Consider the following 27,451-nt stretch of genomic DNA (forward strand, 5'->3'; position numbering starts at 1 on the left):
CAGACGACACAAAGGTTGATGGAATTGCGGATAGCGATGAGGACTGTCGGAGGATACAGCAGGATTTAGATTGTCTGGAGACTTGTGCGTAGAGATGGCAGATGGAGTTTAATCCGGACAAATGTGAGGTAATGCATTTTGGAAGGTCTAATGCAGGTAGGGAATATACAGTGAATGGTAGAACCCGCAAGAGTATTGAAAGTCAAAGAGATCTAGGAGTACAGGTCCACAGGTCATTGAAAGGGGCAACACAGGTGGAGAAGGTAGTCAAGAAGGCATACGGCATGCTTGCCTTCATTGGCCGGGACATTGAGTATAAGAATTCGCAAGTCGTGTTGCAGCTGTATAGAACCTTAGTTAGGCCACACTTGGAGTATAGTGTTCAATTCTGGTCGCCACACTACCAGAAGGATGTGGAGGCTTTAGAGAGGGTGCAGAAGAGATTTACCAGAATGTTGCCTGGTATGGAGGGCATTAGCTATGAGGAGCGATTGAATAAACTTGGTTTGTTTCACTGGAACGAAGGAGGTTGAGGGGAGACCTGACAGAGGTATACAAAATTATGAGGAGCATAGACAGAGTGGATAGTCAGAGGCTTTTCCCCAGGGTAGAGGGGTCAATTACTAGGGGGCATAGGTTTAAGGTGAGAGGGGCAAGGTTTAGAGTAGATGTACGAGGCAAGTTTTTTACGCAGAGGGTAGTGGGTGCCTGGAACTCGCTACCGGAGGAGGTAGTGGAAGCAAGGACGATAGGGACATTTAAGGGGCATCTTGACAAATATATGAATAGGATAGGAATAGAAGGATACGGACCCAGGAAGTGTAGAACATTGTAGTTTAGTCGGGCAGCATGGTCGGCACGGGCTTGGAGGGCCGAAGGGCCTGTTCCTGTGCTGTACATTTCTTTGTTCTTTGTTCTTTGAAGGCGGTGGTTAGGGGAGAGCTAATTTCAATTAGGGCTCACTAGGAGATGAGAGAGAGGATGGAGAGGGAGAGGTTGGTGGGGGAGATAGTAAGGGTGCACAGGAGCTATGCAGAGGCCCCCGAAGAGGGGCTGCTGAGGGAGCGACGGAACCACCAAACGGAATTTGATTGATTGACCACGGGAAGGCAGAGGCTCAGTGGAGGAAAATGCAGGGGGCAGTGTATGAGTATGGGGAGAAGGCGAGTCGGATGCTGTCGCATCATCTACGTAAGAGGGAGGCGGCGCGGGAGATTGGAGGAATCAGGGATGGGGGGGGGGGGGGGGGGGGGGAATACGGTGCGGAGTGCAGTTAAAATAAATGAGGTATTTAGGGATTTCTATGGCGACCTGTACAAGTCAGAGCCCCCGGAGGGGGAGAGGGGATGCGGCGGTTCTTAGATCAACTGAGGTTCCCCAGGGTGGAGGAAGAGCAGGTGGCTGGCCTGGGGGCCCCGATGGGGCTGGAGGAGCTGGTTAAGGGATTGGGGAGCATGCAGGCGGGCAAGGCCCCGGGACCGGATGGGTTCCCGGTTGAATTTTATAGGAAGTGTGTATATCTGTTGGGCCCGTTGCTGGTGAGAACCTTCAATGAGGCAAGGGAGGAAGGTACTCTGCCCCCGACAGGGGGATAAGGACCCACTGCAGTGCGGTTCGTATAGGCCGATCTCTCTCCTTAACGTAGATGCCAAGTTGCTGGCGAAGGTCCTCACTACGAGGATTGAGGATTGTATCCCGGGAGTGACACATGAGGACCAGACGGGGTTCGTGAAGGGCAGGCAGTTAAATGCGAATGTGCGGAGGCTCCCGAACGTGATTATGATGCCCTTGGAGGGAGGGGAAGCGGAGGTGGTGGCGGCTATGGACGCGGAGAAGGCTTTGATCAGGTGGAGTGGGAGTACTTATGGGAAGTGCTTAGCAGGTTTGGGTTCGGGGAAGGGTTCATAGGGTGGGTCAGGTTGTGAGACAGGGCCCTGGTGGCGAGCATGTCTGCGAACCGGCGGAGATCGGAATATTTCAGATTGTACCGGGGGACGAGACAACGCCAGCCCACCCCTGTCCCCTTTGCTGTTCACGCTGGCAATTGAGCCGCTGGCCATGGCATTAAGGGAGTCTAGGAACTGGAGGGGGTTGGTCCGTGGAGGGGAGGAACACCGTGTGTCGTTGTATGCTGATGACCTGTTGTTATATATTGCAGATCCAGTGGAGGGGATGGCGGAGGTCATGCGGACCCTTAGGGAGTTTAGGTACTTCTCGGGCTACAAGCTCAATGTGGGGAAGAGTGCGCTCTTTGTAGTGCATGCGGGGGGCCAAAGAGGAGCTGCCGTTGAAGAGGGCGGAGAGGAGCTTTCGATACCTGGGTATCCAGGTAGCTAGGAGCTGGGGGGGCCCTGCAGAAGCTTAATTCGACACAGTTGGTGGACCAGATGGAGGAGGACTTTAGGAGATGGGATGTGTTGCCACTTTCCCTGGCAGGTAGGGTGCAGTCGGTCAAGATGACAGTCCTCCCGAGGTTCTTGTTTGTGTTCCAGTGCCTGCCCACCCTAATCCCCAAGGCTTTTTTCAAGCGGGAGTATTATGGGGTTTGTATGGGCGAGCAAGACCCTGAGGGTGAAGAGGGTGTTTCTGGAGCGCAGTCGGGACAGGGGCGGGCTGGCGCTGCCGAATCTGTGTGGCTATCATTGGGCAGTTAATGTGGTGATGATCCGTAAATGGGTAATGGAGGGGGAGGTGGCGGCGTGGAAGAGGCTAGGTGGATACTAGCTTGGGGGTGCTGATGATGGCATCGTTGCCGCTACCACCGACGAGGTACACCACGAGCCCGGTGGTGGCGGCGACATTGAAGATCTGGGGGCAGTGGAGGCGTGATAGGGGTGAGGTGGGGGCCCCAATTTGGTCCCTGATATGGGATAATCATAGGTTCGCGCCGGGCAGGATGGATGGGGGGGTTCCTAAGTTGGCATCGGGCAGGAATCAAAAGGATGGGGGACCTATTTATAGATGGGACTTTTGCTAACCTTGGGGCGCTGGAGGAGAAATTTGGGTTGCCTCCCGGAAACGCTTTTAGATATATGCAAGTTTGTGAGACGGCAGGTGAGGTAATTTCCGCTACTCCAGCACGAAGGATTCAGGGCAGGATGATTTCGTGTGTATGGGTTGGAGAAATGAAATGAAAAATGAAAATCGCTTATTGTCACAAGTAGGCTTCAATGAAGTTACTGTGAAAAGCCCCTAGTCGCCACATTCCGGCGCCTGTTCGGGGAGGCTGGTACGGGAATTGAAACGTGCTGCTATCCTGACGTGGTCTGCTTTTTAAAAGCCAGCTATTTAGCCCAGTGTGCTAAACCAGCCCCAAGCTCTCAGAAGGCAAGGTCTCGACGATTTATCAGGAGCTGCAGGAAGCGGAGTGGAGGAGTTGAAGGGCAAGTGGGAGGAGGAGCTCGGGGAGGAGCTGGATGAGGGTCTGTGGGCTGATGCCCTCGGCAGGGACAATTCCTCCTCCTCATGCGCCAGGTTCAGTCTAATAAAGTTCAAAGTGGTACATAGGGCGCATATGACAGGGGCGAGGACGAGTAAGTTTTTTGGGGTGGAGGACAGATGTGTGAGATGTTCGGGGAGCCCAGCGAATCACGCCCATATGTTCTGGACGTGCCTGGCGCTGGAGGGGTTCTGGAGGGGCTTTGCGAGGGCTAAGTTGTGAACACCCGGGTCAAGCCGAGCTGGGGGATAGCACTATTTGGGGTATCGGACGAGCTGGGAATGCAGGAGCCGAAAGAGGCCGGAGTTCTGGTCTTTGCGACCCTGGTAGCCCGGCGGAGGATCCTACTAATGTGGAGAGATGCAAAGCCCCCGAACGTGGAAGCTTGGATCAATGACATGGCAGCGTTCATTAAGTTGGAGAGGATAAAGTTTGCTTTGCGAGGGTCTGTGCAGGGGTTCTCCAGGTGGTGGCAACCGTTCCTAGACTTTCTCGCGGAACGCTAGGTGGAGGTCGAAACAGCAGCAACCCGGGGGGGGGGGTTTAGTTTATGTTTTTGTTAAAAGGGGGTGTTTCCCCCAATTCTGTGTTTATTGGTTAGATGGGGTTAATGTATCCTTGTTTGGTTTCCTATGTACAATTTTGTTTTTCTTTCTTTCTGGAGTGTTTGGTTGAAAATTGTTGAAAATCTTGAATAAACATATTTTTTTTCAAAATGTATGTATGTGGTGATATGCCTGCAAGCAATATCATCACTGGATGGTGTGTGACCTCCAACCAGTAGGTGGCGGTGCAGACACACCATGCAGTTCCAAGGCCGTGGTCATGTCACCAGGGACTCCAATATAAAGGGGGACACAACCAGCCATCGGGAGATGGTTGGAGGAGATGGTTGAAAGACATACAGGTGAACAGTCATGCTAGGTGTAGTTCCAGAGGAGTACAAAGAAGGTCCACGATAACTTGCTCTGTAACAGATCGCTATCTTACCACGTGATTCAATAAAGATCCTAGTTTGGACAAAAAAAACAACTCTGTTTCTTTATACGACTCCATGTCAAGTCACCCTGGGCACTCCGCTGATATGGCCAAGTAATAATTACTGCACTGGGCTGGTGAAAAATCTGTGCGTAATGGCATTTTGGTTTAACTTACATGCATCTGATTTATCTTACAAAGCTTCTTATAATTACTCAAAACTGAATGGAATTAAAAATGGGCAGAAATTTGAATAATGGATTATCACCTAATTGCCAGGTCAGTAATGCCAGTTTTATGCCCATAAATTCAATGTAATCAATCAGAAAATTGGACATGACAGCCAAGAAGCATAACTGCTAACTTAATATCACAAGTTGTCAAAGCAGTGATCAAATCAGACTAGGCACAATGGTTTGTATGTGCATTGGAGTTTCTTCAAATGATATGTCCCAATAAACAGGGCACCTCACCTAAGATAGTTGTGAAAGTGTCATTTGGAATAAATTTGCCTCCAGATTGGAGAAAAAAAAGGGTGGAGCTTTCCATTGTGGAGACCAAGTACAGTGGCGGACGGGACAGTTGCCGTGATTCCTGCTGGGTTGTGGGTCTGATTAATCAGTGCGACTCTCCACTTTTCAGATCATTGATTATGCATCACGGAAGGGTCCATCAAATCTCATGGTAGGGTAGGTTGGGATTCATCCAACCCACCCTTACCTCATGGAGTCAAACATTCTGGTAACACACTTAAATGGCACACGCAATGATATTCACTCACTGTTCCCCATCTGCCTCAGCCTCTGGTGACACTGAACCTCAAAGGTGCAGTTCACAAAAGATGACAGTAGATCAGGAGAGGTGAAAAGTTCCATGCTGCATCACCATGATACAGCCCTCATCATTGAGCGCAGGTGAGCTGCTATCAGACATTCACAGAAGCTCTGTGAGGATCTTTCCACTGTCCCCACAGCAAGTTGTCATCATCCTCCTGGAATGGGGGAAGAGAAGAACTAGGGGCAACCGCTGCATCCCCATGACAGGAGCCTTATCAAAGAGAGTGTGAGTTGCCATCAGTCCAACATGGGAGTAATGCTCACAGAAGCCATGTGAAGATATTGGGATGTCCTCACTGGATCTCATCAGTCTCCATGAATCTAGTGGCACTGAGCACATCTGCCTCGTCTGGACATTGCCACTGCCCCATAGTCAACATCCTTTCCCTGAAGGACCTCCTCAGCCTTGTCCCTTCAATGTCTTCCTCACCGGAGACTGTTGCCTCGTCCATTGGAGCGGCAGGTTATGCAGGGTGCAGCAAGCGACCAGGAAGTGTGACATCCTCTGCAGGTTGTACTGCAGAGCTCCACCAGAAAGCTCCAGGCACCAGAACATCATCTGCAGCATCCCTATGGCCTGCACCCCCAAAGTGCAAGTTGCGGCATGAGCCTCATTATACCTGGGCTCAGCTGCTCTCTGTGGCCTGTACACAGGCATCATCAGTCACATCCTCAATAGAACATAGAACAGTACAGCACAGTGCAGGCCTTTCAGCCACGATGTTGTGCCGACCATTTATCCTAATCTAAGATCAACCTAACCTACACCCCTTCAATTTACTGCTGTCCATGTGCTTGTCTGAGAGTCGCTTCAATGTCCCTAATGACTCAGACTCCACCACCTCTGCTGGCAGTGCATTCCACACACCCACCACTCTCTGTGTAAAGAACCTACCTCTGACATCTACCCTAAAGCTTCCTCCAATCACCTTAAAATTATGTCCCCTCGTGACAGCCATTTCCACCCTGGGGGAAAGTCTCTGGCTATCCACTCTATCCATGCCTCTCATCACCTTGTACACCTCTATCAAGTCATCTCTCTGCCTTCTTCACTCTAGTGAGAAAAGCTCCCTCAACCTTTCTTCGTAAGACATGCCCTCCAGTCCAGGCAGCATCCTGGTAAACCTCCTCTGTACCCTCTCCAAAGCATCCACATCCTTCCTATAATGAGGCGACCAGAACTGGACACACTATTCCGAGTGTGGTCTAACTAGGGTTTTATAAAGCTGCAGCAAAACCTTGCGGTTCTTAAACTCAATCCCCCTGTTAATGATAGCCAACACATCATATGCCTTCTTAACAACCCTATCAACCTTGGTGGCAACTTTGAGGGATCTATGTACGTGGACCCCAAGATTCCTCTATTCCTCCACACTTCCAAGAATCCTGCCTTTAACCTTGTATTCAGCATTCAAATTCGACCTTCCAAAATGAATCACTTCACATTTATCAAGGTTGAACTCCATCTGCCGCTTCTCAGCCCAGCTCTGCTTCCTGTCAATGTCCTGTTGTAACCTGCAACAACCCTCAACACGGTCTACAACCTTCGTGTCATCGGCAAACTTACAAACCCACCCTTCCACTTCCTCATCTAAGTCATTTATAAAAGCCACAAAGAGCAGAGTTCCCAGAACAGATCCTTGCGGGACACCACTGGTCACCGACCTCCAGGCGGAATACTTTCCATCCACTACCACTCGCTGTCTTCTTTCGGCCAGCCAATTCTGTATCCAGACAGCCAAATTTCCCTGTATCCCATGCCCCCTAACTTTCTGAATGAGGAACCTTATCAAATGCCTTACTGAAATCCATATTCACCACATCCACTGCCCAACCTTCATCAATGTGTCTCGCCACATCCTCAAAGAATTCAATGAGGCTTGTGAGGCATGACCTGCCCCTCACAAAGCCATGCTGACTATCTTTAATCAAACTGTGTTTTTCTAAATAATTATAAATCCTATCTCTCAGAATCCTTTCCAATATTTTGCTCACCACAGACGTAAGACTGATGGGTCTGTAATTCCCAGGGATTTCCCTATTCCCTTTCTTGAACAGGGGAACAATATTCGCCTCCCACCAATCATCCGTTCATACTCCAGTGGACAGTGAGGACGCAAAGATCATCGCCAACAGCGCAGCAATCTCCTTCCTCGCTTCCCGTAGTAACCTTGGGTATATCCCGTCAGGCCCAGGGCACTTATCCATCCTGATGCTTTTCAAAATTTCCAGCACATCCTCCTGCTTAATATCAACCTGTTCGAGTCTATTAACCTGGTTCACACTGTTCTCTTGAGCAACAAGGTCCCTCTCTCTAGTGAATACTGAAGCCAAATATTCCTTTAGGGCCTCCCCTACTTCCTCAGACTCTAGGCACAAGTTCCCTCCACTATCCCTGATCGGCCCTACTCTCACTCTGATCATCCTCTTATTTCTCACATAAGTGTAGAATGCCTTGGGGTTTTCCCAAATCTTTCCCACCAGGGCTTTTTCATGCCCCCTTCTAGCTCTCCTCAGTCCATTTTTGAGTTCCTTCCTGGCTACCATGTAACCCTCTACAGCCGTGCCAGATCCTTGCTTCCTCAACCTTACGTAAGCTTCCTTCCTCCTCTTGACTAGAAGCTCCACTTCTTTTGTCATCCAAGGCTCCTTCACGCTACCATTCCTTCCTTGTCTTAGTGGGACAAAACTATCCAGCACTCGCAGCAAGTGCTCCTTAAACAACCCCCACATTACTGTTGTGCATTTCCCCAAGAACAATTGCTTCCACTTTATGCTCCTCAGCTCCTGTCTAATGGCAGTATAATTTCCCCTCCCCCAATTAAATACCTTCCCTTACTGTCTGTTCCTCTCCCTCTCCATGACTATGGTAAAGGTCAAGGAGATGTGGTCACTGTCACCGAAATGCTCTCCCACCGAGACGTCTGACACCTGGCCTGGTTCATTGCCGAGCACCAAGTCCAATATGACCTCCCCCCTAGTCGGCCTATCTACATATTAAGTCAGGAATCCTTCCTGTACACACCTGACAAAATCTGCTCCATCCAAACCATTTGCACTAAGGAGGTTCCAGTCAATATTAGGGAAGTTGTAGTCACCCATGACAACAACTCTGTTACTTCTGCACTTTTCCAAGATCTGCCACCCAATCTGTTCCTCTAGCTCTCTGCTGCTATTGGGGGGGGTCTATAGAACCCATACTGACTCAGTAGACAAACCCTTCTCAACTACCTCCTTTTCTGCAGCTGTGGCGCACTCCCTAATTAACAGTGCCACTCCCCCTCCTCTGTTACCTCCCTCCCTCCCTATTCTTCTGAAAACATCTAAACTCGGATCTAACAACCATTCCTGCCCCTGTGAAATCCATGTCTCCGTAATGGCCATAACATCATAGTTCCAAGTACTGATCCATGCTCTAAGTTCATCTCCCTTATTCCTGACACTTCTTGCATTGAAACAGATGCACTTTAACCCATTCCACTGAGTGCAACTTTGCCCTATCAACTGTATATCCTTCCTCATTGACTTGCTGCACACTATTTCTGCCTGTTCAACAGCTACCCTATCCTCTGATCCATAGCTCTGGTTCCCATCCCCCTGCCAAACTAGTTTAAGCCCTCCCAAAGAGCTCTAGCAAACCTCCAACCTCCCACCCAGGATTTTGGTGCCCCTCCAGTTTAGGTGCAATCCGTCCTTCATGTACAGATCTCACCTTCCCCAGAAGATATCCCAATGATCCACATATCTGAAGCCTTCCCTCCTGCACTAGCCCTGTAGCCACGTGTTCAGCTGCACTCGCTGTCTGTTCCTTACCTCACTTGCACATGCACCGGTAGCAATACAGAGATCACTACTCTGCTTGTCCTGTTCTTTAGCTTCCAACCTAACTCCCTAAAATCACTTTCTACATCCTCATCCCTTTTCTTAGCTATGTAGTTGGTGCCTATGTGCACCACAACTTCTGGTTGCTCCCCCGCCCCCTTAAGAATCCTGTAGACTCGATCCGAGACATTACTGGCCCTGGCACCCGGGAGGCAAGATACCTTCCGGGAGTCTCGTTCGCAGCCACAGAATCTCCTATCCATTCCCCTAACCATAGAGTCTCCTATCACTATTGCTTTTCTATTCTCCCCCCTCTTCCCTTCTGAGCCACAGAGCCAGGCTCAGTGCCAGAGCACTGGCCGCTAGGGCCTTACCCAGGTAGGTCACCCCCCCCCCCCCCCCAACAGCATCCAAAACGGTATACTTGTTTTGAAGGGGAACGGCCACGAGGGATCCCTGCACTGTCTCCCCCTTCGTTTTCCTTCCCCTGACTGTAACCCAGTGTACAGTGTGTGCAGGAGGGTTTCCTGAAACAATATGTTGATAGGCCAACAAGAGGCGAGGCCAAGTTGGATTTGGTTTTGGGTAATGAACCAGGCCAAGTGTTGGATTTGGAGGTAGGAGAGCACTTTGGGGACAGTGACACCAATTCGGTGACGTTTACGTTAATGATGGAAAGGGATAAGTATACACCGCAGGGCAAGAGTTATAGCTGGGGGAAGGGCAATTATGATGCCATTAGACGTGACTTGGGGGGGATAAGGTGGAGAAGTAGGCTGCAAGTGTTGGGCACACTGGATAAGTGGGGCTTGTTCAAGGATCAGCTACTGCGTGTTCTTGATAAGTATGTACCGGTCAGGCAGGGAGGAAGGCGTCGAGCGAGGGAACCGTGGTTTACCAAGGAAGTGGAATCTCTTGTTAAGAGGAAGAAGATGTGAAGATGAGGTGTGAAGTTTCAGTTGGGGCGATGGATAGTTACAAGGTAGCGAGGAAGGATCTAAAGAGAGAGCTAAGACGAGCAAGGAGGGGACATGAGAAGTATTTGGCAGGAAGGATCAAGGAAAACCCAAAAGCTTTCTATAGGTATGTCAGGAATAAGCGAATGACTAGGGAAAGAGTAGGACCAGTCAAGGACAGGGATGGGAAATTGTGTGTGGAGTCTGAAGAGATAGGCGAGATACTAAATGAATATTTTTCGTCAGTATTCACTCAGGAAAAAGATAATGTTGTGGAGGAGAATGCTGAGCCCCAGGCTAATAGAATAGATGGCATTGAGGTACGTAGGGAAGAGGTGTTGGCAATTCTGGACAGGCTGAAAATAGATGAGTCCCCGGGACCTGATGGGATTTATCCTAGGATTCTCTGGGAGGCCAGGGAAGAGATTGCTGGACCTTTGGCTTTGATTTTTATGTCATCATTGGCTACAGGAATAGTGCCAGAGGACTGGAGGACAGCAAATGTGGTCCCTTTGTTCAAAAAGGGGAGCAGAGACAACCCCGGCAACTATAGACCGGTGAGCCTCACGTCTGTAGTGGGTAAAGTCTTGGAGGGGATTATAAGAGACAAGATTTATAATCATCTAGATAGGAATAATATGATCAGGGATAGTCAGCATGGCTTTGTGAAGGGTAGGTCATGCCTCACAAACCTTATCGAGTTCTTTGAGAAGGTGACTGAACAGGTAGATGAGGGTAGAGCAGTTGATGTGGTGTATATGGATTTCAGCAAAGCGTTTGATAAGGTTCCCCACGGTAGGCTATTGCAGAAAATACGGAGGCTGGGGGTTGAGGGTGATTTAGAGATGAGGATCAGAAATTGGCTAGCTGAAAGAAGACAGAGGGTGGTGGTTGATGGGAAATGTTCAGAATGGAGTTCAGTCACAAGTGGAGTACCACAAGGATCTGTTCTGGGGCCGTTGCTGTTTGTCATTTTTATCAATGACCTAGAGGAAGGCGCAGAAGGGTGGGTGAGTAAATTTGCAGACGATACTAAAGTCGGTGGTGTTGTCGATAGTGTGGAAGGATGTAGCAGGTTACAGAGGGATATAGATAAGCTGCAGAGCTGGGCTGAGAGGTGGCAAATGGAGTTTAATGTAGAGAAGTGTGAGGTGATTCACTTTGGAAGGAATAACAGGAATGCGGAATATTTGGCTAATGGTAAAGTTCTTGAAAGTGTGGATGAGCAGAGGGATCTAGGTGTCCATGTACATAGATCCCTGAAAGTTGCCACCCAGGTTGATATGGTTGTGAAGAAGGCCTATGGAGTGTTGGCCTTTATTGGTAGAGGGATTGAGTTCCGGAGTCAGGAGGTCATGTTGAAGCTGTACAGAACTCTGGTTCGGCCGCATTTGGAGTATTGCGTACAGTTCTGGTCACCGCATTATAGGAAGGACGTGGAGGCTTTGGAGCGGGTGCAGAGGAGATTTACCAGGATGTTGCCTGGTATGGAGGGAAAATCTTATGAGGAAAGGCTGATGGACTTGAGGTTGTTTTCGTTGGAGAGAAGAAGGTTAAGAGGAGACTTAATAGAGGCATACAAAATGATCAGGGGGTTGGATGGGGTGGACAGTGAGAGCCTTCTCCCGCGGATGGAAATGGCTGGCACGAGGGGACATAACTTTAAACTGAGGGGTAATAGATATAGGACAGAGGTCAGAGGTAGGTTCTTTACGCAAAGAGTAGTGAGGCCGTGGAATGCCCTACCTGCTACAGTAGTGAACTTGCCAACATTGGGGGCATTTAAAAGTTTATTGGATAAACATATGGATGATAATGGCATAGTGTAGGTTAGATGGCTTTTGTTTCGGTGCAACATCGTGGGCCGAAGGGCCTGTACTGCGCTGTATTGTTCTATGTTCTATGTACTCTTTTCCTGCACCTTGGGTGTGGCTATCTCCTTGTAACTCTTCTCTATCACCCCCTCTGCCTCCCGGATGATCCAAAGTTCATCCAGCTCCAGTTCCCTAACAAGGTCTCTGAGGAGCTGGAGTTGGGCGCACTTCCTGCAGGTGTAGTCAGCAGGGACACCGGTGGTATCCCTCACCACCCACATCCTACAAGAGGAGCATGCAACTACCCTAGCCTCCATCCCCTCTCATCTTACAGAATGTAGCTGCCCTGTGGACCAACTAGAACTCTGCCCTCCGACTCTACTCCCAGTCAGCTGCACTCTCTGTAACCTCCCGGCTCCCTTCTCGCTCGTTGAGGAAATGAAATAAAAAGAGCATCTTGCTCCCTCCTCACCTAACTCCCTCAGTCACCAAACTCTCAATATAGCACTCAGATGCACCCAAATTCAGTACTCAGTGCAAACAAAGTCTGCACTGTAACATGGCTCACCTTTATACTGAGACTATCGCCTCTAAAAACTGGCCTAATCCAATTAACTAATTAACAAGCTCCAGCTGCAAGTAGAACCTTTTTTTCCCCTGTTTAAAGCTGATTGAAAACTCACCTTTCTTCTAAACCTAAACAGTAACTATTAAGTTAATTAACGAAATAAAAGAAAGACTCGACTTTGAATAAAAATGAAGCCTTAATATCCCTCAGTCACCAAACTCTCACAATAGGACTCAAATGCCCCCAAATTCAGCACTCAGTGCAAACAAAGTCTGCATTGTAAGCTGGCTCACCTTTATACTGGTATTCCTTGCCCCAAGGAGCCAACTCTGCAGACCTTGAAACATGTCAGGGATTTGAGAATCTCAGAATGTAGAGGTTGTGTGCACCCCTGATGAATCGAGCACATATCTTGAGAATGCATGTGGCGAGGCCAGGGACCAGCTGAACATTCAGCGAGTGGAAGCCCTTGCAATTCACATAGTTCACTGCTTGATGCCTCAGAGATCTGAGTGCCATGTGAGTGCAATCGATGGCACCCTGCACCTGTGGAAATCCAGAGATTTGTGCAAAGCCAAATGCTCTTGTATCCTAGCTTGCCTAATCCCGATCAAAATGGACAAAGTTGTGTACTCTCACAAAGATTGCAACTGTCACCTTCTGGAAGCGCTTGTGCACCAAGGTTTGCAAAATCCCGCAGAGGTGACCTGTGGAGCCCTGAAAGGAGCCACTGGTGTAAACATTGAGCGCCGCTGTAACTTATAGTGACACTGGCAGCAGATATCCTCCAAATCCCCTTGGCGGCAAGTTCTACAGACGTGGCCAGCCAGTTCCATGGACATGTGTTGTCTTTGGTGACACTGGTTCTTGGACATTTGCATGCATGTTATGTGCCATCAGTAGACACTGGGTTTCGCGAGGTGCCTCCAAGTGATGGTTCTCTGGGGTTCATCCTCTACATGTTGAGTAGGCCCTGCCACCTCTTCTTGGGGCCTTCTTCTCTCCTGCCTATGAGCGAATGACAGCGAGATCACTAAGCTCCATACGTTCTCCTCACTGTTGTGCCAAAGTGAGAGACTTTTGTCTCCTAAGGACCACATTTTGCCCATTTATCATCTAAAGCTGCCTCTCCAAGCTCACTGACTGACTCAATTTCTGGCCACAACATTGATGCCCAGTCCTTATTTAGCATTCTGCTTTGGCAAGAACCCAAACCACCCATACCCCACACCATATGACTGAGTGGTCACAGCTTTGGCTACTTTATTGCATCCTGAGCTCTCATTTCAGGCTTTGTCCCAAGCTTCACTCCAAGGCCTTGCGCTCAACCTGGTCTATGGGAACACTTGTCAATATTAGGTGCCCTCTCCTTGGGCAGTATGCACTGCCAACTATCTAAGGGAATGTAGATGCTTGATCAGTCGGCCAACGGTACAGGCACACCATGGCAGTCAACAATGTTGGAAGTCAGAGCGCCAAGAATTATGTGTTGAGCAGCAATCAGTGGCACTCAGACAAATAGGTAGTGCTTGAGTGGGCATAAATATGTCACTCGTTAAGACTCCAGGAAAGAGATGCAGCTGAACGGGTAATGACAGTGACATGTCTTTCCATTAGCCTTACCCTTCTTAATATCCAACATCCACAAGTCTCCACTCGTTCCCGTGTCAGTCCCCCAGTGACAGCCCCCCTAGCCTCACCTGTGTCAGTCCCCCCAGAGTCAGCACACCCAAGCTTCCCCCGAGTCACCAAGTCTCCCCCGAGTCACCACCATCCCCGGTCTTCCCCGACTAAGCCCTAGCGCTTTGGAGTCTTCTGCTGTGTATCCTCTGACTAGGCCCACGATATCCCTACAGTGTTACCCCACTCTCGCTCCAGTGTTACCCCTGCCTCCCTCAAGTCAAGCCTAGTCATCCCCGAATCAAAGGCTGGTTGCCTCCAGTCAGAACTTGGTCACCCTCAAGTCAAGGTGGTGGTCACCCGCCAGTCAGAGCCAAAGCTCTGAATCAAAGGCTGGTCGCTCCCAGTCAGAACCTGGTGACCCCGAGTCAAACTCGTTTACCTGAGTCAGCCCCCTTTATTCGCCGCATATCGAGCACTTTGTTCACCTCCAAGCTCCACTCGGAGGGGTGCTCGCCAGGTGTGATTCGTGCCTTTCTGACATCACACTGTTGAGGGTGGAATTTTTGACCGGGGGTGCGTGGGGGGTGTGATTGACGTATGCACCTGATAATGAGATGAAAATGTATTGAAATGGGGTTCCTGATGTTGAACGTCTGGAAACGCACCCACCACTCACAAGGGGAGCGGACGATCGCAGCAAGTTTTCATGCCAACGTTAAATACAACTTTGGCTTTCTTGTAATATTTACCAATCGTCGCCGAACCCACCCATTCGCAAAACGTTCATCATGATGGTAACCTTCAGTGCAACTGGCATTGGATGCCCTCCAAGTCTGTGTGGCATGAGTTCCTCACAAAGAATATGGCAAATATGAGCTCCAACATCCCTAGACAAGCAAAGGCGCCTGCGCTCATCTCAAGTATAAGTTCCGTTTTCTGCAGGATTTTGGTCACGCCAAACAAGTCTGTGGATTTGGCAGCTCCTCGTCAGCATCTGGTTCTTGTTCCTTAAGGTGATAGTTTTTCCTGAACTGTGCCAATCAGCGATGGGCTGCCTTCTCTTCATTGTAATCAAGACAATCAAGGCAGCAGCATTGCCTACAGCCTGCATTCTCCGCTCCTCCTTGTAGTCGTGAACAGATACAACTGAGCAATCACTGGTAGTTCCTGTTGAATGGTCTCCCTCCATATGCAAGGCCTTGACTTGCCCTCAGCACATGGCATTACCGAGGCCACAGCTTATAGGATCTGATAATCCTGAATAATCTCAGCTTCCTCCTCATAAGTGACTGCAAATGCACAACAAGAGCAAAAAGATCAGAGTCCTAGGATCCACAGTCAGGCTTCTGATGGTTGTCCTCCAGTGGCATTGACAATAACCACAATATTGCACTTACATCGTGATTGCAAGCAAGGCGCCTTGAATGTCATGGCCAGTGCACTGGGAACATGGACAATTGTAGGGTGCATGCTGCCTCCACACAGCTGGTGTAGTCCTTGATTGTTCGGCTCTATACCCATTCTTACATGTTTCTGTGAGGACTATATGCCAATTAATATCACATGTACCACAGCCAACTAATCTTTATGGATTATTGCCTAAATGTGCAACATTAATAAAGGAGCCAAACTCATGCATTGTGCATTAGACCCTCGAGTCCAGGACTCAGCTGAGCTATACTCTCCATGGTTTGAGCATGAGAGTTATAGAGTGTCTCTTCAAACGGCCAAGAATAACTGCGCTGAACTCCTCACACATGCCCAGAAACATCTTGCCCTGCCTGTCTCCCCATTCTGCTCTCATGTTTCAACCTCCTTGTCCTGCCTACGTTCTAAATCAGAGGATTGGGAAAATTTTAGATTACAGCAAAAGAAGACTAAGAAAATGATAACGAAAGGGAGAATGAATATGAATGAAAACTTGCAAAAAACATAAAAACAGTTCCTATAGATATGTAAAAAGAAAAGCTTAGCTAAGACAAATGTGAATCAATTACAGGCAGAGTCAGAGAGTTTATAATGGGGAATGGAGAAATGGCAGAGAAGCTGAATTATTATTTTGTGTCCATCTTCACTGAGGAAGACACAAGAAATCTTCCAGAATTAGAGATCCGAGGGACACAGGAAAATTTGGGGCAGCACGGTAGCATTGTGGATAGCACAATTGCTTCACAGCTCCAGGGCCCAGGTTCGATTTCGGCTTGGGTCACTGTCTGTGTGGAGTCTGCACATCCTCCCCGTGTGCGCGTGGGTTTCCTCCGGGTGCTCCGGTTGTGGGAACCAAATGTATTATTTCCATATACATCCTTAAATGTGAGGTAATCTACTTTGTTTGGAGCAGATATGCAAGGTATTTCTTGAATGGTAAGAGATTAGAAAGTGTAGATTTACAAAGGGACTATGGTGTCCTCGTTAAAAAGTCACCGAAATCTAACATACAGGTTTCAGCAAGCAATTAAGCTTAATTAGTTAGACCTTATCGCAAGAGGATTTCTGTACAGGAGAAACAAAGTCTTGTTTTAAATGTATAAAACTTTACTTAGACCACATCTGGAGTACTTGTGCAGTTTTGGTCCCCTTACCTTAAGATACCTGTTTCCGGAATGGGGCTCCTGTCCTATGAAAGGAGGTTTGAGAAACTGGGCCTGTATTCTCCAGTGTTTTTTAAAATGAGAGGTGATCTCACTGAAACCTACAAAATACTTAATGAATAGACAGGGTAAATGGGGGAGGCAGTGGCATAGTGGTATCGTTACTGGACTAGTAATCCTCCGGGGACCATGGTTGGAATCCCACCACGGCAGATGGTGAAATTTGAATTTGATAAAAATCTGGAATTAAAAGTCCAATGATGAGAATGAAATGTCAATTGTTTAAAAAAACATCTGGTTCACTCTTTAGAAAAGGAAATCTGCTCACCTGGTCTGTTCTGCATGTGACTGCAGACCCACAGCAATGTGGTTGACTCTTAAATACCCTCATGGATGGGTAATAAATGGTGGCCCAGCCAGCCACGCCCACACCCCATGAACAAAATTAAAAAAAGATGGAGGCAAGATGTTTCCCCTGGCTGGGGAGTCTAGAAACGGGGACACTTGGGACTGAGCTTCGGAGAATCTTTTTTACTCTGTGAATCTTCGGAATTCTCTACCCCAGAGGGCTGTGTGAACTCAATCATTGAGTATATTTAAAGCCGAGATTGACAGATTTCTAAATACCAATGGCAGGAAAAGGATGGAGGGGGTGGGTGGGGCATTGAAGCAAATGTTCATCCATGATTGCACTGAATGCGCAGATGGCACAATGGGCCGAATTGCCTACTTCTGTTCCTATATTCCTGTCCAGCTTCTATCCCACACCTCCCACTGATCTTGCTTCCCATTCCCAGCTGTGGCACAGCTTGTGCTACAGGCACCCAAGATCTCACAGCAACACTCTTAAAGAAAGGTGTCCAATTGTGGATGAGCTGAAGTTCACCAGGTGCACGCCACTTGTATAGGGTCAGGAAACAGAGTGTTTGTAATTCAGCAAGTTGGTCTTTTAATAAACATTCATGAGATGAAAATTAATACAAATGTAATTCCTGACAAAAGATCAGCTGGAAACTTGACCCGCCTCAAAACCACCATCAATGTCAGGAGAACAAAATGACAAACTTATTTTCTGCTGGCGGGAAATGGACGTTTTTCACATCATACCAAATTTAGTGCCCCCCACGATTCCCGCTGTTGATGGGAGTGGAAAATTCTGCTCAAAACAATAATTTGTCAGAGAATATTTTCACTCTTATCTTCAAGGACAAATATTGTGCAGGAATCTGCAGGTCACAGATTTGTTTTCTTAAGATAAAGGAAACACAGTCAAAATAAAAACCAACGCTTTCTCCTTGCTTGCTTACCATCTAAGTGAGAGGATGGGGGCATGGTGTAAACCACAGACTGTTCAACTAGCCTCTCGGCTGAAAGGTCAGCTCTAAAGCACGGACTGTAGCTGATATATTGAAACAGTTTTAAAGAAGATGCAAGAACAAGCTATGTCACAGTGCTGCATTATTCCTATTCATACTTAATCCAAAGAGTTCTGAACTAACTATAAGCCTCAGAATTGAGAGCTGAATCCGAGAAGTTACTAGAAAGAATTAAATGCAGAGAAACAAGTTTAAGAGATTAAGGTTCTTTGTTTTTGCACCACCAGCCTGTACTTTTCCTGCACATTAAAATGAATACTGAGGGGGGAGGGGGGATCATGGGAAGAAATCATATGATCACAAGTGGAAACCCCTAGGCCACTGGCCTGGAGAAAATAAGCAAATTTACCGTTGTATCAAATGAATAATCCAAAGTGCACTTGCATTGGCAGGCAATCCAAAGTCAGCACCAGAAGTAATAATTAGAGACAAGTTTAAACAGAGCAAGGAAGAGAAAAATGTGCCCCCCCTAACATTTAGTTGCACAGTGGGCTTTACTTGTATAACAGTCAGATGTAATGGACAATTACTTATGGTGGACAAATGCTACTTAGAAAAATTATTTTCAAACATCTCACCAACCTTCTTTGTTGTCCACACATTTTTCCCTGAGGTCAGGAAAAAACCCCAGGAAAAACTCTAGTAGGTCAGCTGCAACGACGCTTGTAAACTTGAACTTTTCTACGTAGGCCTAAAAACAAAGGTATTGATGTTAGCAGCTTGAATTTTAACAGGCAATCATTTGTGCTTCATTTAACAATGGTAACGGAATCAGTCATAGTGGACCAGAGGGTGCTGGTGATGTCATTGTGATTGTGAACAGATTCTACTGTTAATACCACTTATACATAAAGACATTTTAACAGTCCAGCACTCCATTTATGGGATGCATTACACATGGCTGCATCAGCAGGTCACTTAATGTATTTGAAGGGTTCCATCTCTCAATAATTTCACAGCACAAAAATGTTTATGTGGAAAATGGAAATGATTCACTTGCGCAACAGGGAGTGTTTCTCGGAATCTGTATTCAGTTGGGCAAATCAAATGACTTGTTACTCTGCTTTATCCCAATGCTTCATTTGGATGTTAGCAAGATAAGACAGTCACTACCCGATTTTCTTTTGCTGTTTATTTAAGTTAGTTTTAAAAATAAAATGAAAAATTAAACAAGCTGCGAAGTGAACTCACTCTAAGGAAGGAGTCGAAGCACTTTGTGTCTCCACAGAGCTGTGACAAGTAGTATACGAAGCAGAATCCTTTCTCATAGGTGAAAAGATTCATCAGACTGCTGGGATTGACACCTGCACAGGAATGTAGAAAAATAATCACACATATTCCTTTGTCAGGCACACCTCAGCTACTCCTGGTCACCAATCAAAAAAAGTACAGTGATAAATATTTACGACTCCTTACACAGACTACCAATGGATAAATAATGTTGGCTCCGCTGTGAAGGCTGGTTTACAAAGTGCACATTGTTTGATTACAGAGCGATTTAGAATTCCTCGCCGGCTTGGTTCAGAATACAAACTGGTTTACCCCAGCTGTAATACTAACCTTTCAAAAGTGGGATAACGAAAAAACAATTAAATACAAGCATCATAATGTAACCACTGTACTGAATAAACTATGGTACCACCAACAGGGATTGAGATCCACTTAGCATTCTAAACATTAACAATTCTATAATAACTCAGAAGGAAGCAGTCGTTAACAAAGATGAATTTATTTCTATATTTACACTACCTAATGCAGCATCTCACTCCCAGTGCAATCCTAGCTGGGAGGATTTCCTATGTCAGGCCCTGAGTTGGGCCTGCTTTTATACATTGCTCATAATGAAACCCAGGTGGTTGCCCACCACCCCAAATCTAGGGAGCCCGTACTCCACGGGTCCCACAGGGAGATTTCCCCATGGCGCTCGTGGGGGTTATTTATATTCAAATCTAAATGATCTGCTGAGCAGGCCTTTCAACCATCATAGTTTAGATCTATCATAGTTCACTGGCAAGTGCCACACCGTACCATTCAGAAACTGCCAAATATTCTTGCGGAAAAAGGTTTAATTGAGTTCAATTAATACTTGAATGGAACAGTTGGTTTCATTTAAATTGCAAACATAAATAAAATGGAGACCTGGCTCAAACTTCACTTGTAGTCTGCTGACAGGACTCTCATCTCCGAGCAGTTTCAGTTGACGATGCAGTGCTTCCAGTCGGAAAGTGGTTTCAAGACAAGTAAAAGCAGCCCCTGAAAAAGAAGGTAAACCAGTGTATATTTTTCTTCCCTTAAAAATATTGACTTTTTTTCTGCCAGCCTTTGGATTTTTCTACATTTGGCATCATTCTGTTGAATGGGTGGACTGGGTGTCAACCTACTCCCTGCAACCTGGAACTGGCCACTTGGAGGCATAAGGGGGCTCCAATAGGGTGGCTCAATTTTGAATTTTTCTGCCATCTTGCAAGGGCTCAACTGCCTCCATGTTGGCACGTCTGATGGCATGGGTTAATGTACGAACCATGCATGAACTCGCTTAAGAAAACTGTAATACAGGTTGAGCATCCCTTATCACAAATGCTTGGGACCGGGAGTGCCTTGGATTCCTTAATTATTTGAATTTTGAAATAACTTCTTTTTTTTTTTTTTAAATCGACAGATGTATAAAAAGTTATTTGCAATACTAGTTCAAATTAAACCAGAAGTAGGAATATATAAAAGCGAGTAAGGTGAAATGCAAGCCGAATGCGAGGATCCATTGTGTAATCCAAAGAGTTAAGAGACAAAACAAACTGGAATGCTTAGGATGCTTTGCGAGCTTTTCGCCCCATTATACTGTATACAGAGGAAGCATTGTGCTCAAATCAATCAACTAACTCAGAGGCGAGGATGAACCAATTTGACAAACAAACATACACATGTCACCTGTCTCACAGATTTAGTAACGACAAGAAATATTAATCGGCAATCTTCACTTTTGATTCCAATCCCCTCATTTAAACCTGACTCTTGGAAACGCGCTCATTGAAAGCGACTGACATCTGCAGTTATGTAAATAAACACCTGACCCCCAATAGGTCCATGTATGGGGGGGGGGGGGGGGTGTTGAGATACGATACTGTCTGGAGCTTATAAAGTTGACATTGACACTATTCTCTACAGTTAAGAACACAAGCGATTAGCCCAAAGCGATATCCAGCTTCGAAATGCACAAGTGGATTAGTCAGCCGCCCTCAAGCTGCTTTGCCCTGACCTAGTGGCAGCACCGAGTGCACGGTGACGGTGGCTGCCACCGGGTGGATGTGGTAATGGATGAAGGCCAGATTCTTACTGCCCAGCTAATCCGATAGCAGGTCCTGTGCCGCCACCCCCCCTCAGTGGAACTCAGTCGGAGTGAAGACGAAGCAGAAAGACAGGATGACATAAAAGAGACTGAAGGCAGCCTCGAGGCTGACAATCTTCAAGCAGGGAATTTTGGAATAGCTGCACAGGTAGAGTCATGAACGTCATGCTGAAAAAAAAAGGTGCAATCACAAGGGGTGTGGGGGCAAGCCAACACCTCAGTAAAGGAAAATGGCAGACATGTCTGAAGTGACGTTTTTGAAGATGGCTTCATCAGAACAGTTGCGACGGCGGCAGGCCTGAGTAGGACTGGAACAAGGAGTGTTCCACATAATCCACAAAAAGACCATAAGGGTACCCATAGCACACCTTTTACTTCCAGAAAGTGAGACAAGTTGAAGAGGAAATTCTTTGGTAACAGAACAGCTGGATGAGTGGTGGTGGATGGGGATTGTTCAGGCTTCCGCTGAAGGAAGAGGCTGTGGAGGAAAGATCTCCAGAGGTGATGAGGTCAGTGACAGTTCTGGAAACAATGCCCAATGTTTTGTGGTGGGGTCATGGTCCAGGCGGATGTTAGAGCAAGTGCCTGAGAGCTGCCACTCAGACTCTGCAAGGTAAAGGTCAACACGACAGACTACAACAGCATCATCATTGTCAGCAAGTTTGATCACAAGGTCCTGGTTGGACCTTGTGATCAAACTTGGCTGTCAATGATGATGCTGTTGTTGACTGGCAGCACAGTTCTATCCTCTCTCACCTTCACATGGTCCCATCTCCGACACTTCCCTTCTCTTTCTTGACCTCTCAATCTCCATCCCCGGTGATAAACTGACCACCAATAAGTAACCCATCAAGCCCACCTCCCCATCCCATTCCCACAGCATCTTCCCGTACAATTATTGAAGATGCAAACACAGCTCCATTTACCTCCTCAACCTTCAAACACTCCTTTCAGGTTAAGAAGGGTTTCACTAGGGGCGGCACAGTGGCTTGCACTGCTGCCTGCAGCGCTGAGGACCTGGGTTCGATTCCCAGTCCTGGGTTACTGACCATGTGAAGTTTGCACATTCTCCCAGTGTCCCACAACCCAAAAAGATGTGAAGGGTAGGTGAATTCACCACACTAATTTGCCCCTTATTTGGAAAAAAAATTTGGTACTCTAAATGTATTTTAAAAAAGGGTTTCACTTGCACCTCCTTCAATTTGGTTTACTGTATTCACCGTTCCCAATGTTGTCTACTCTACAGTGGGGAAACTAAACGCACTGGATTGGATTAGATTTTGTTTATTGTTACCTGTACCAAGGTACAGTGAAAAGTATTTTTCTGCGAGCAGCTCAACAGATTATTAAGGAAATGAAAAGAAAAGGAAATAAAAGAAAATACGTAATAGGGAAAAGATTAGAACGATTGTAAGTTAAGTAAAAAGTGGATCGGTTAGGGAGAGCTCGCAGAGAGTCGCCATGCTCCGGCGCCATCTTGTGCAAGTTACTGAGCAGTCACTGAGTGACTGCTTTGCGGAAACGCCTTTGTTCACCCCGCAAGCATGACCCCCAATCTTCCTGTTGCTTGCCATTTTAACTAAGCACATTGCTCTCATGCCCATATGTCTGTCCTTGACCTTCTGCAGTGCTCCAGTGAAGCCCAACGTAGGCTGGAGGAGCAGTACCTCATCTTCCAATTAGACACGTTGCAGCCTTCAGGACTCAACACTGAGACTGTGACCTTTCTCCTCCATCTTAAACCCTTTTTTTGCATATCCCATACATTCATAGTCTCAATGCGAAAACCCACCCTCTCCTTACCCCACACCGGGCCATCTGTCACTTGTTCATAAGCTTGCTACATTTTGTTGCAATCTCTCCAAGCTACAGTATAATACCCAACGCATCTTTCTTCTCTTTAGTTCTGATGAAGAGTCAAACGGACTCGAAATGTGAACTCTGTTTTCTCTCTCTACTGATGCTGCCAGGCCTGCTGAGATTTTCCAGAATTCTCCATTTTTGTTTCAGATTCCAGCATCATTAGTATTTTGTTGATATTTCTAACATGGTGGGTGGAATTTTACGGCCACTCCTGCTGGCGGGATGTCCCAGTCCTGTAGAAGTCAGTGGACCTTTGTTCAGCTCTCTTCCACCCCTGCCACAACAGGGCCATAAAATGCCACCCCCTGTTTTCCACAACAAAGTGTATCAGTTGGATAAGTTAAATGTTCCAGCCTTTGGCATGACAGTCAGCATGCACTGAGGTACTATAAATTGTTACTATGAGCTGAGGAAATAAATATCACAAGGACACCTGTCTATTTGGGGTTTGTGATAAAACAAAGCACGGGTCCATGTGTAATATTTCCTTGCAGCTGACAGCAGAAACACCAATCCTGATACGGAAATCATCTTTTTATGCAACTCTAACAGACAATGCGATTTACTATTTATTTATGTGGCATTGGCAGTCATGTTGGCAATAAAATAGGTTTCTAGTATTGTGAGGTGCTGAGGAAAATGGATGAAGTTGATTTATAGAAAGTATATTTCTCAGTTGATTTGCTTGTTTTTGCTTTATTACTACTGACAACAGATTTAACATTTAAACCTTGTACCTTCTGTGGGTTTTCTATTCAACCCTCCCCACACACATTTTAAAGAGGGCTTTCCAGTGGGAATACCTCAGAATGTTTGTTGATTGAAGGAGAGAGGCTAGGCTCATTAGGCAATTAGAAGGTGCTTGGCATCCAGCTACAGATATCCTCACTAGAAGGATACAGAGAATTAGGCCTTTCTGACTCCAGTTTACTCACTAATAATGCTTGAGCAAGCTGCAAATAAAACCACCAATAACAGCTTCTGGGAGAATAGCCATCACTGATGACACCTATGCAAGCGTCTGGAAAGCCCAATGAAGCTCTGCTAACAAGGTCCATTTTCCCACCAGAATTTCATTTCCATGGTCTTTAAGGATTGAAGGTGGTTCAGGCACCCAGATCTCATCTGATCTGCCGCCTTCCAGGTTCTCAAGAATTATGATGGTCTGTTGCCTTTAAAAGCAGCCGCTTCATGAAGACGCTGCAGAAGAATGGAACTTTAGCCAGAAGAGGACCAAGTGATAACTGCAAGAGATAGTCATCTGGTATGATAGACCATTTCTTGACTATTGCAGTTGGCCAGATCATGAACAGTCCTGTCTGTATCTTTCCACTTACCACTACAAGGGTGCTTTGTACTTACCAATCATACTGTGTTAATTTACCTACTTCTAATAAAGCAACTCCGAAAAGCTCCTTCTGCAGTACCTTCCAAATCCACGACCACGACCGGGACCAGGACAGCAGGAACATGGGAACACCACACCCACAAGTTCCCACCATCTGCAAGTTTCCCTCCAAGCCACACATCATCCTGACTCGCAACTAAATTGCCGTTCCTTCGCTGTCTCTGAGTCAAAGTCCTGGAACTCCCTTTCCAGTGATACCTATGTCATCACTGAAACCCTGAGAGATACTTTGAGTGCTCTGGCACCAAATGACTGGGGACCAGAAGAATGATCCCTCTCCACAATGGTGCCCAAGGCATCTATGGCCGTGGTTTAAGGATCTGTGATAGGTCAACAAACTTCTATCAAGACTTCTGTCATGAGGGCCCCCAAAGCAGATCAGCCAGAAGCTGCCACACACTCCGAGGTAGACAATACTGCAGATAAGTCATTCGTCAGGATTGCAGGTGCAAGCAGCTGACTCCTCCATTTGACCCACCAGCTGCACATTGTTAGAGACACGGTTAATTTGTTTGTGCTCTGAAAGCATCCTTCTTTTAAAAGCAGGACTCATGAGTTCTGGATCTCAAGGGTCTTCATCTGAGGGAAATGCGTAGGATGATGCATAAAGCATGGGGGCAGGAGAGCTGGTTGTGGAACAAGAAGTAGAAGCAGCTGCTGATCAAAGCATCAGGAGTCATCACCCTGAGAGTTCAGGGTCAGATCGCACAGCTCACTGTCTAATGTCCATCTGGTTGATCTTATCTGAGATGGCGCTTGGTAGGGAAGAAGTGCTACATGGTCTGTGTGGTCAAGCACTGCCACAGGCTGAAGCAGAGGACTTGGCAGTTGTTCTTCTACACATATACCAAACAAGAGAAGTTTGAATGGGTTCCAATGGAGCAGAGTTCCCACGTCACTTTCAGTAGGAGTGGTATGACCTAACTTGCTGATAAGTAATGCAGGGATGGCAAGGAAAAGAAAAAGAATGGCATGATAGTGATTAGCACTGCTGCCTCACAGGACCAGGGACCTGGGTTTGATTCCGACCTCGGGTGACTGTCTGTGTGGAGTCGGCACATTCTTCCCGTGTCTGCATGGGTTTCCTCCGGGTGCTCCAGTTTCCTCCCACAGTCCAAAGATGTGCAGGTTAGGTGGACTGGCTATGCTAAATTGCCCCTAGGTGGGATTGTGGGGATAGGGTGGAGGAGTGGATCTGTGTAGGTTGCTCTTTCAGAGGGTCGGTACAGGCTCGATGGGCTGAATGGCCTCCTTCTGCACTGTAGGGATTCCATAGCATTCTCTTGCATTCCAGGAATTCCAAAGCTTGTTCCTTGTTCCTTCTAGGAACAGAGGACAGAGATTGCACAATTTCTCTCATGTAACTGGCATTACTTTGCTTTAAAAACATACAGTTTGAATCTTTGGGTACTGTGAGATGAAGTCAAACCCAGATATCATCAGATAGACCACAATGAACCAAGCAATTAATGGATCAGATTCAACACTGAATTCTCTTGGTACGGAATGATGTTATGAGGGAACAATGGCCACAATGATTCATTTCCAAACATTTAAATTAATAGCAGGAAAATCAGACCAATGTTCCCTGTCATTCTGCACCGGGAAAACCCGAAAACAGAATTAGGCCTAATATGCATTCAGTTTTGAAAAAAAGTAGAGATTAGAAATTACGTACTCACCATAGGTTTCCGTGGTGATACGGCGTTGCGCATATGTTGCTAACCCCTCACTCAGCCACATCTCTTCCCATGTGGCATTGGTAACTGCATTTCCAAACCAGCTATGTGCGATTTCATGGATAACATCAATAATGAGAAACTCATCGCTTTCCAAAATACAGGAAATAATGAAAGTCAAACAGGGGTTTTCCATTGCAACAATTGGAAAAGAGGGCGGAAGGAAAACAACATCATACCTGAAGAGAAAACAGAATGGTTACATTCTGCAAAGCGATATTTCCTTTCAAACATTCAAAGCACTTTCTCGACTTCCTCAATGAGTTAGTGTGTAAAAGGTGTTTTCAGTCAGCAAAGACCAGTAAGATTCAAGATTGCATCTCTGGCCTGCACTGAATTAATCAATCATAGCACAGTGGTGATAAATATGATCTCTGCATTGCCATGCGAAGGAGGGACAAAATAAAAGTTAACATGGCTTCTTCCTCCTAACCACTATCCAGTGGTTCCTACTGGAAAAGTACATGTGAAAGATAAGGTCATACTATCCTGTTATGCTTGTACAGTTGAATATCCTGCCAAAAATCACGACTAAGCTCACAAGTATAGCGTGACCATATAAATGTACAACTGGAGGGTTTATCAACACCCTAGCTAGAATAGTTCTAAAATTATACCTCCACATGAAATACTGGCTTCAGGAGAGGAGCAGGAGGCAAAAAATGAAATTATAGCAAAGTGCGTTGTTCCATCTGTTTAAGTCAGAGCTTTTCTTTAGGGAACTAACCCCTGGCAAAATGCATTAAATAACATAACCGATAAGAACGGCTTCCTGTAAAAAGGGATGCAGGAATATCTGGAGAACTATGGGGCAAGGGCAGGAGAGGGGGTCCAATTACAGCTTTGCCAAAGAGCTGCCGAAGGTGTGATGGGCTGAATTACCTCATTCTGTGGCCGTATGATTCGGAGAAACCCCAATCCTAATGGTTTCGGCTTATATCAATGAAGGAATTCTTTTAAATTGTGAAGCAGATTTATTATTATGCATATAATCTTTAACCCAACCCAACTAAGCTTTAAGTTAGCAGCAAACTGTGCATTTTCAATAGACCCAACTCCAGCTTCACAAGCATTTTATAAATTATCTTTCATGTT

General features: G+C 46.6%; 1 protein-coding gene across 3 annotated transcripts in view; it reads right to left on the bottom strand.

The window, feature by feature from the left end:
- rnpepl1 (arginyl aminopeptidase like 1) overlaps nucleotides 1–27,451 on the bottom strand; it is a 107,521-nt gene that overhangs the window by 21,450 nt on the left and 58,620 nt on the right. For all 3 annotated transcript variants that reach the window (XM_072474192.1, XM_072474191.1, XM_072474193.1), the window contains exons 5-8: nucleotides 26,300–26,535; nucleotides 20,143–20,256; nucleotides 19,195–19,307; nucleotides 18,586–18,694 (exon numbers count right to left, since the gene is read on the bottom strand). In XM_072474192.1, coding sequence (XP_072330293.1) covers nucleotides 18,586–18,694; nucleotides 19,195–19,307; nucleotides 20,143–20,256; nucleotides 26,300–26,535 — 572 coding nt within the window. The remainder of the gene's footprint in view (nucleotides 1–18,585; nucleotides 18,695–19,194; nucleotides 19,308–20,142; nucleotides 20,257–26,299; nucleotides 26,536–27,451) is intronic.

Source organism: Scyliorhinus torazame, chromosome 14, assembly GCF_047496885.1.
Source record: "Scyliorhinus torazame isolate Kashiwa2021f chromosome 14, sScyTor2.1, whole genome shotgun sequence".
NCBI classification, from domain to species: domain Eukaryota; kingdom Metazoa; phylum Chordata; class Chondrichthyes; order Carcharhiniformes; family Scyliorhinidae; genus Scyliorhinus; species Scyliorhinus torazame.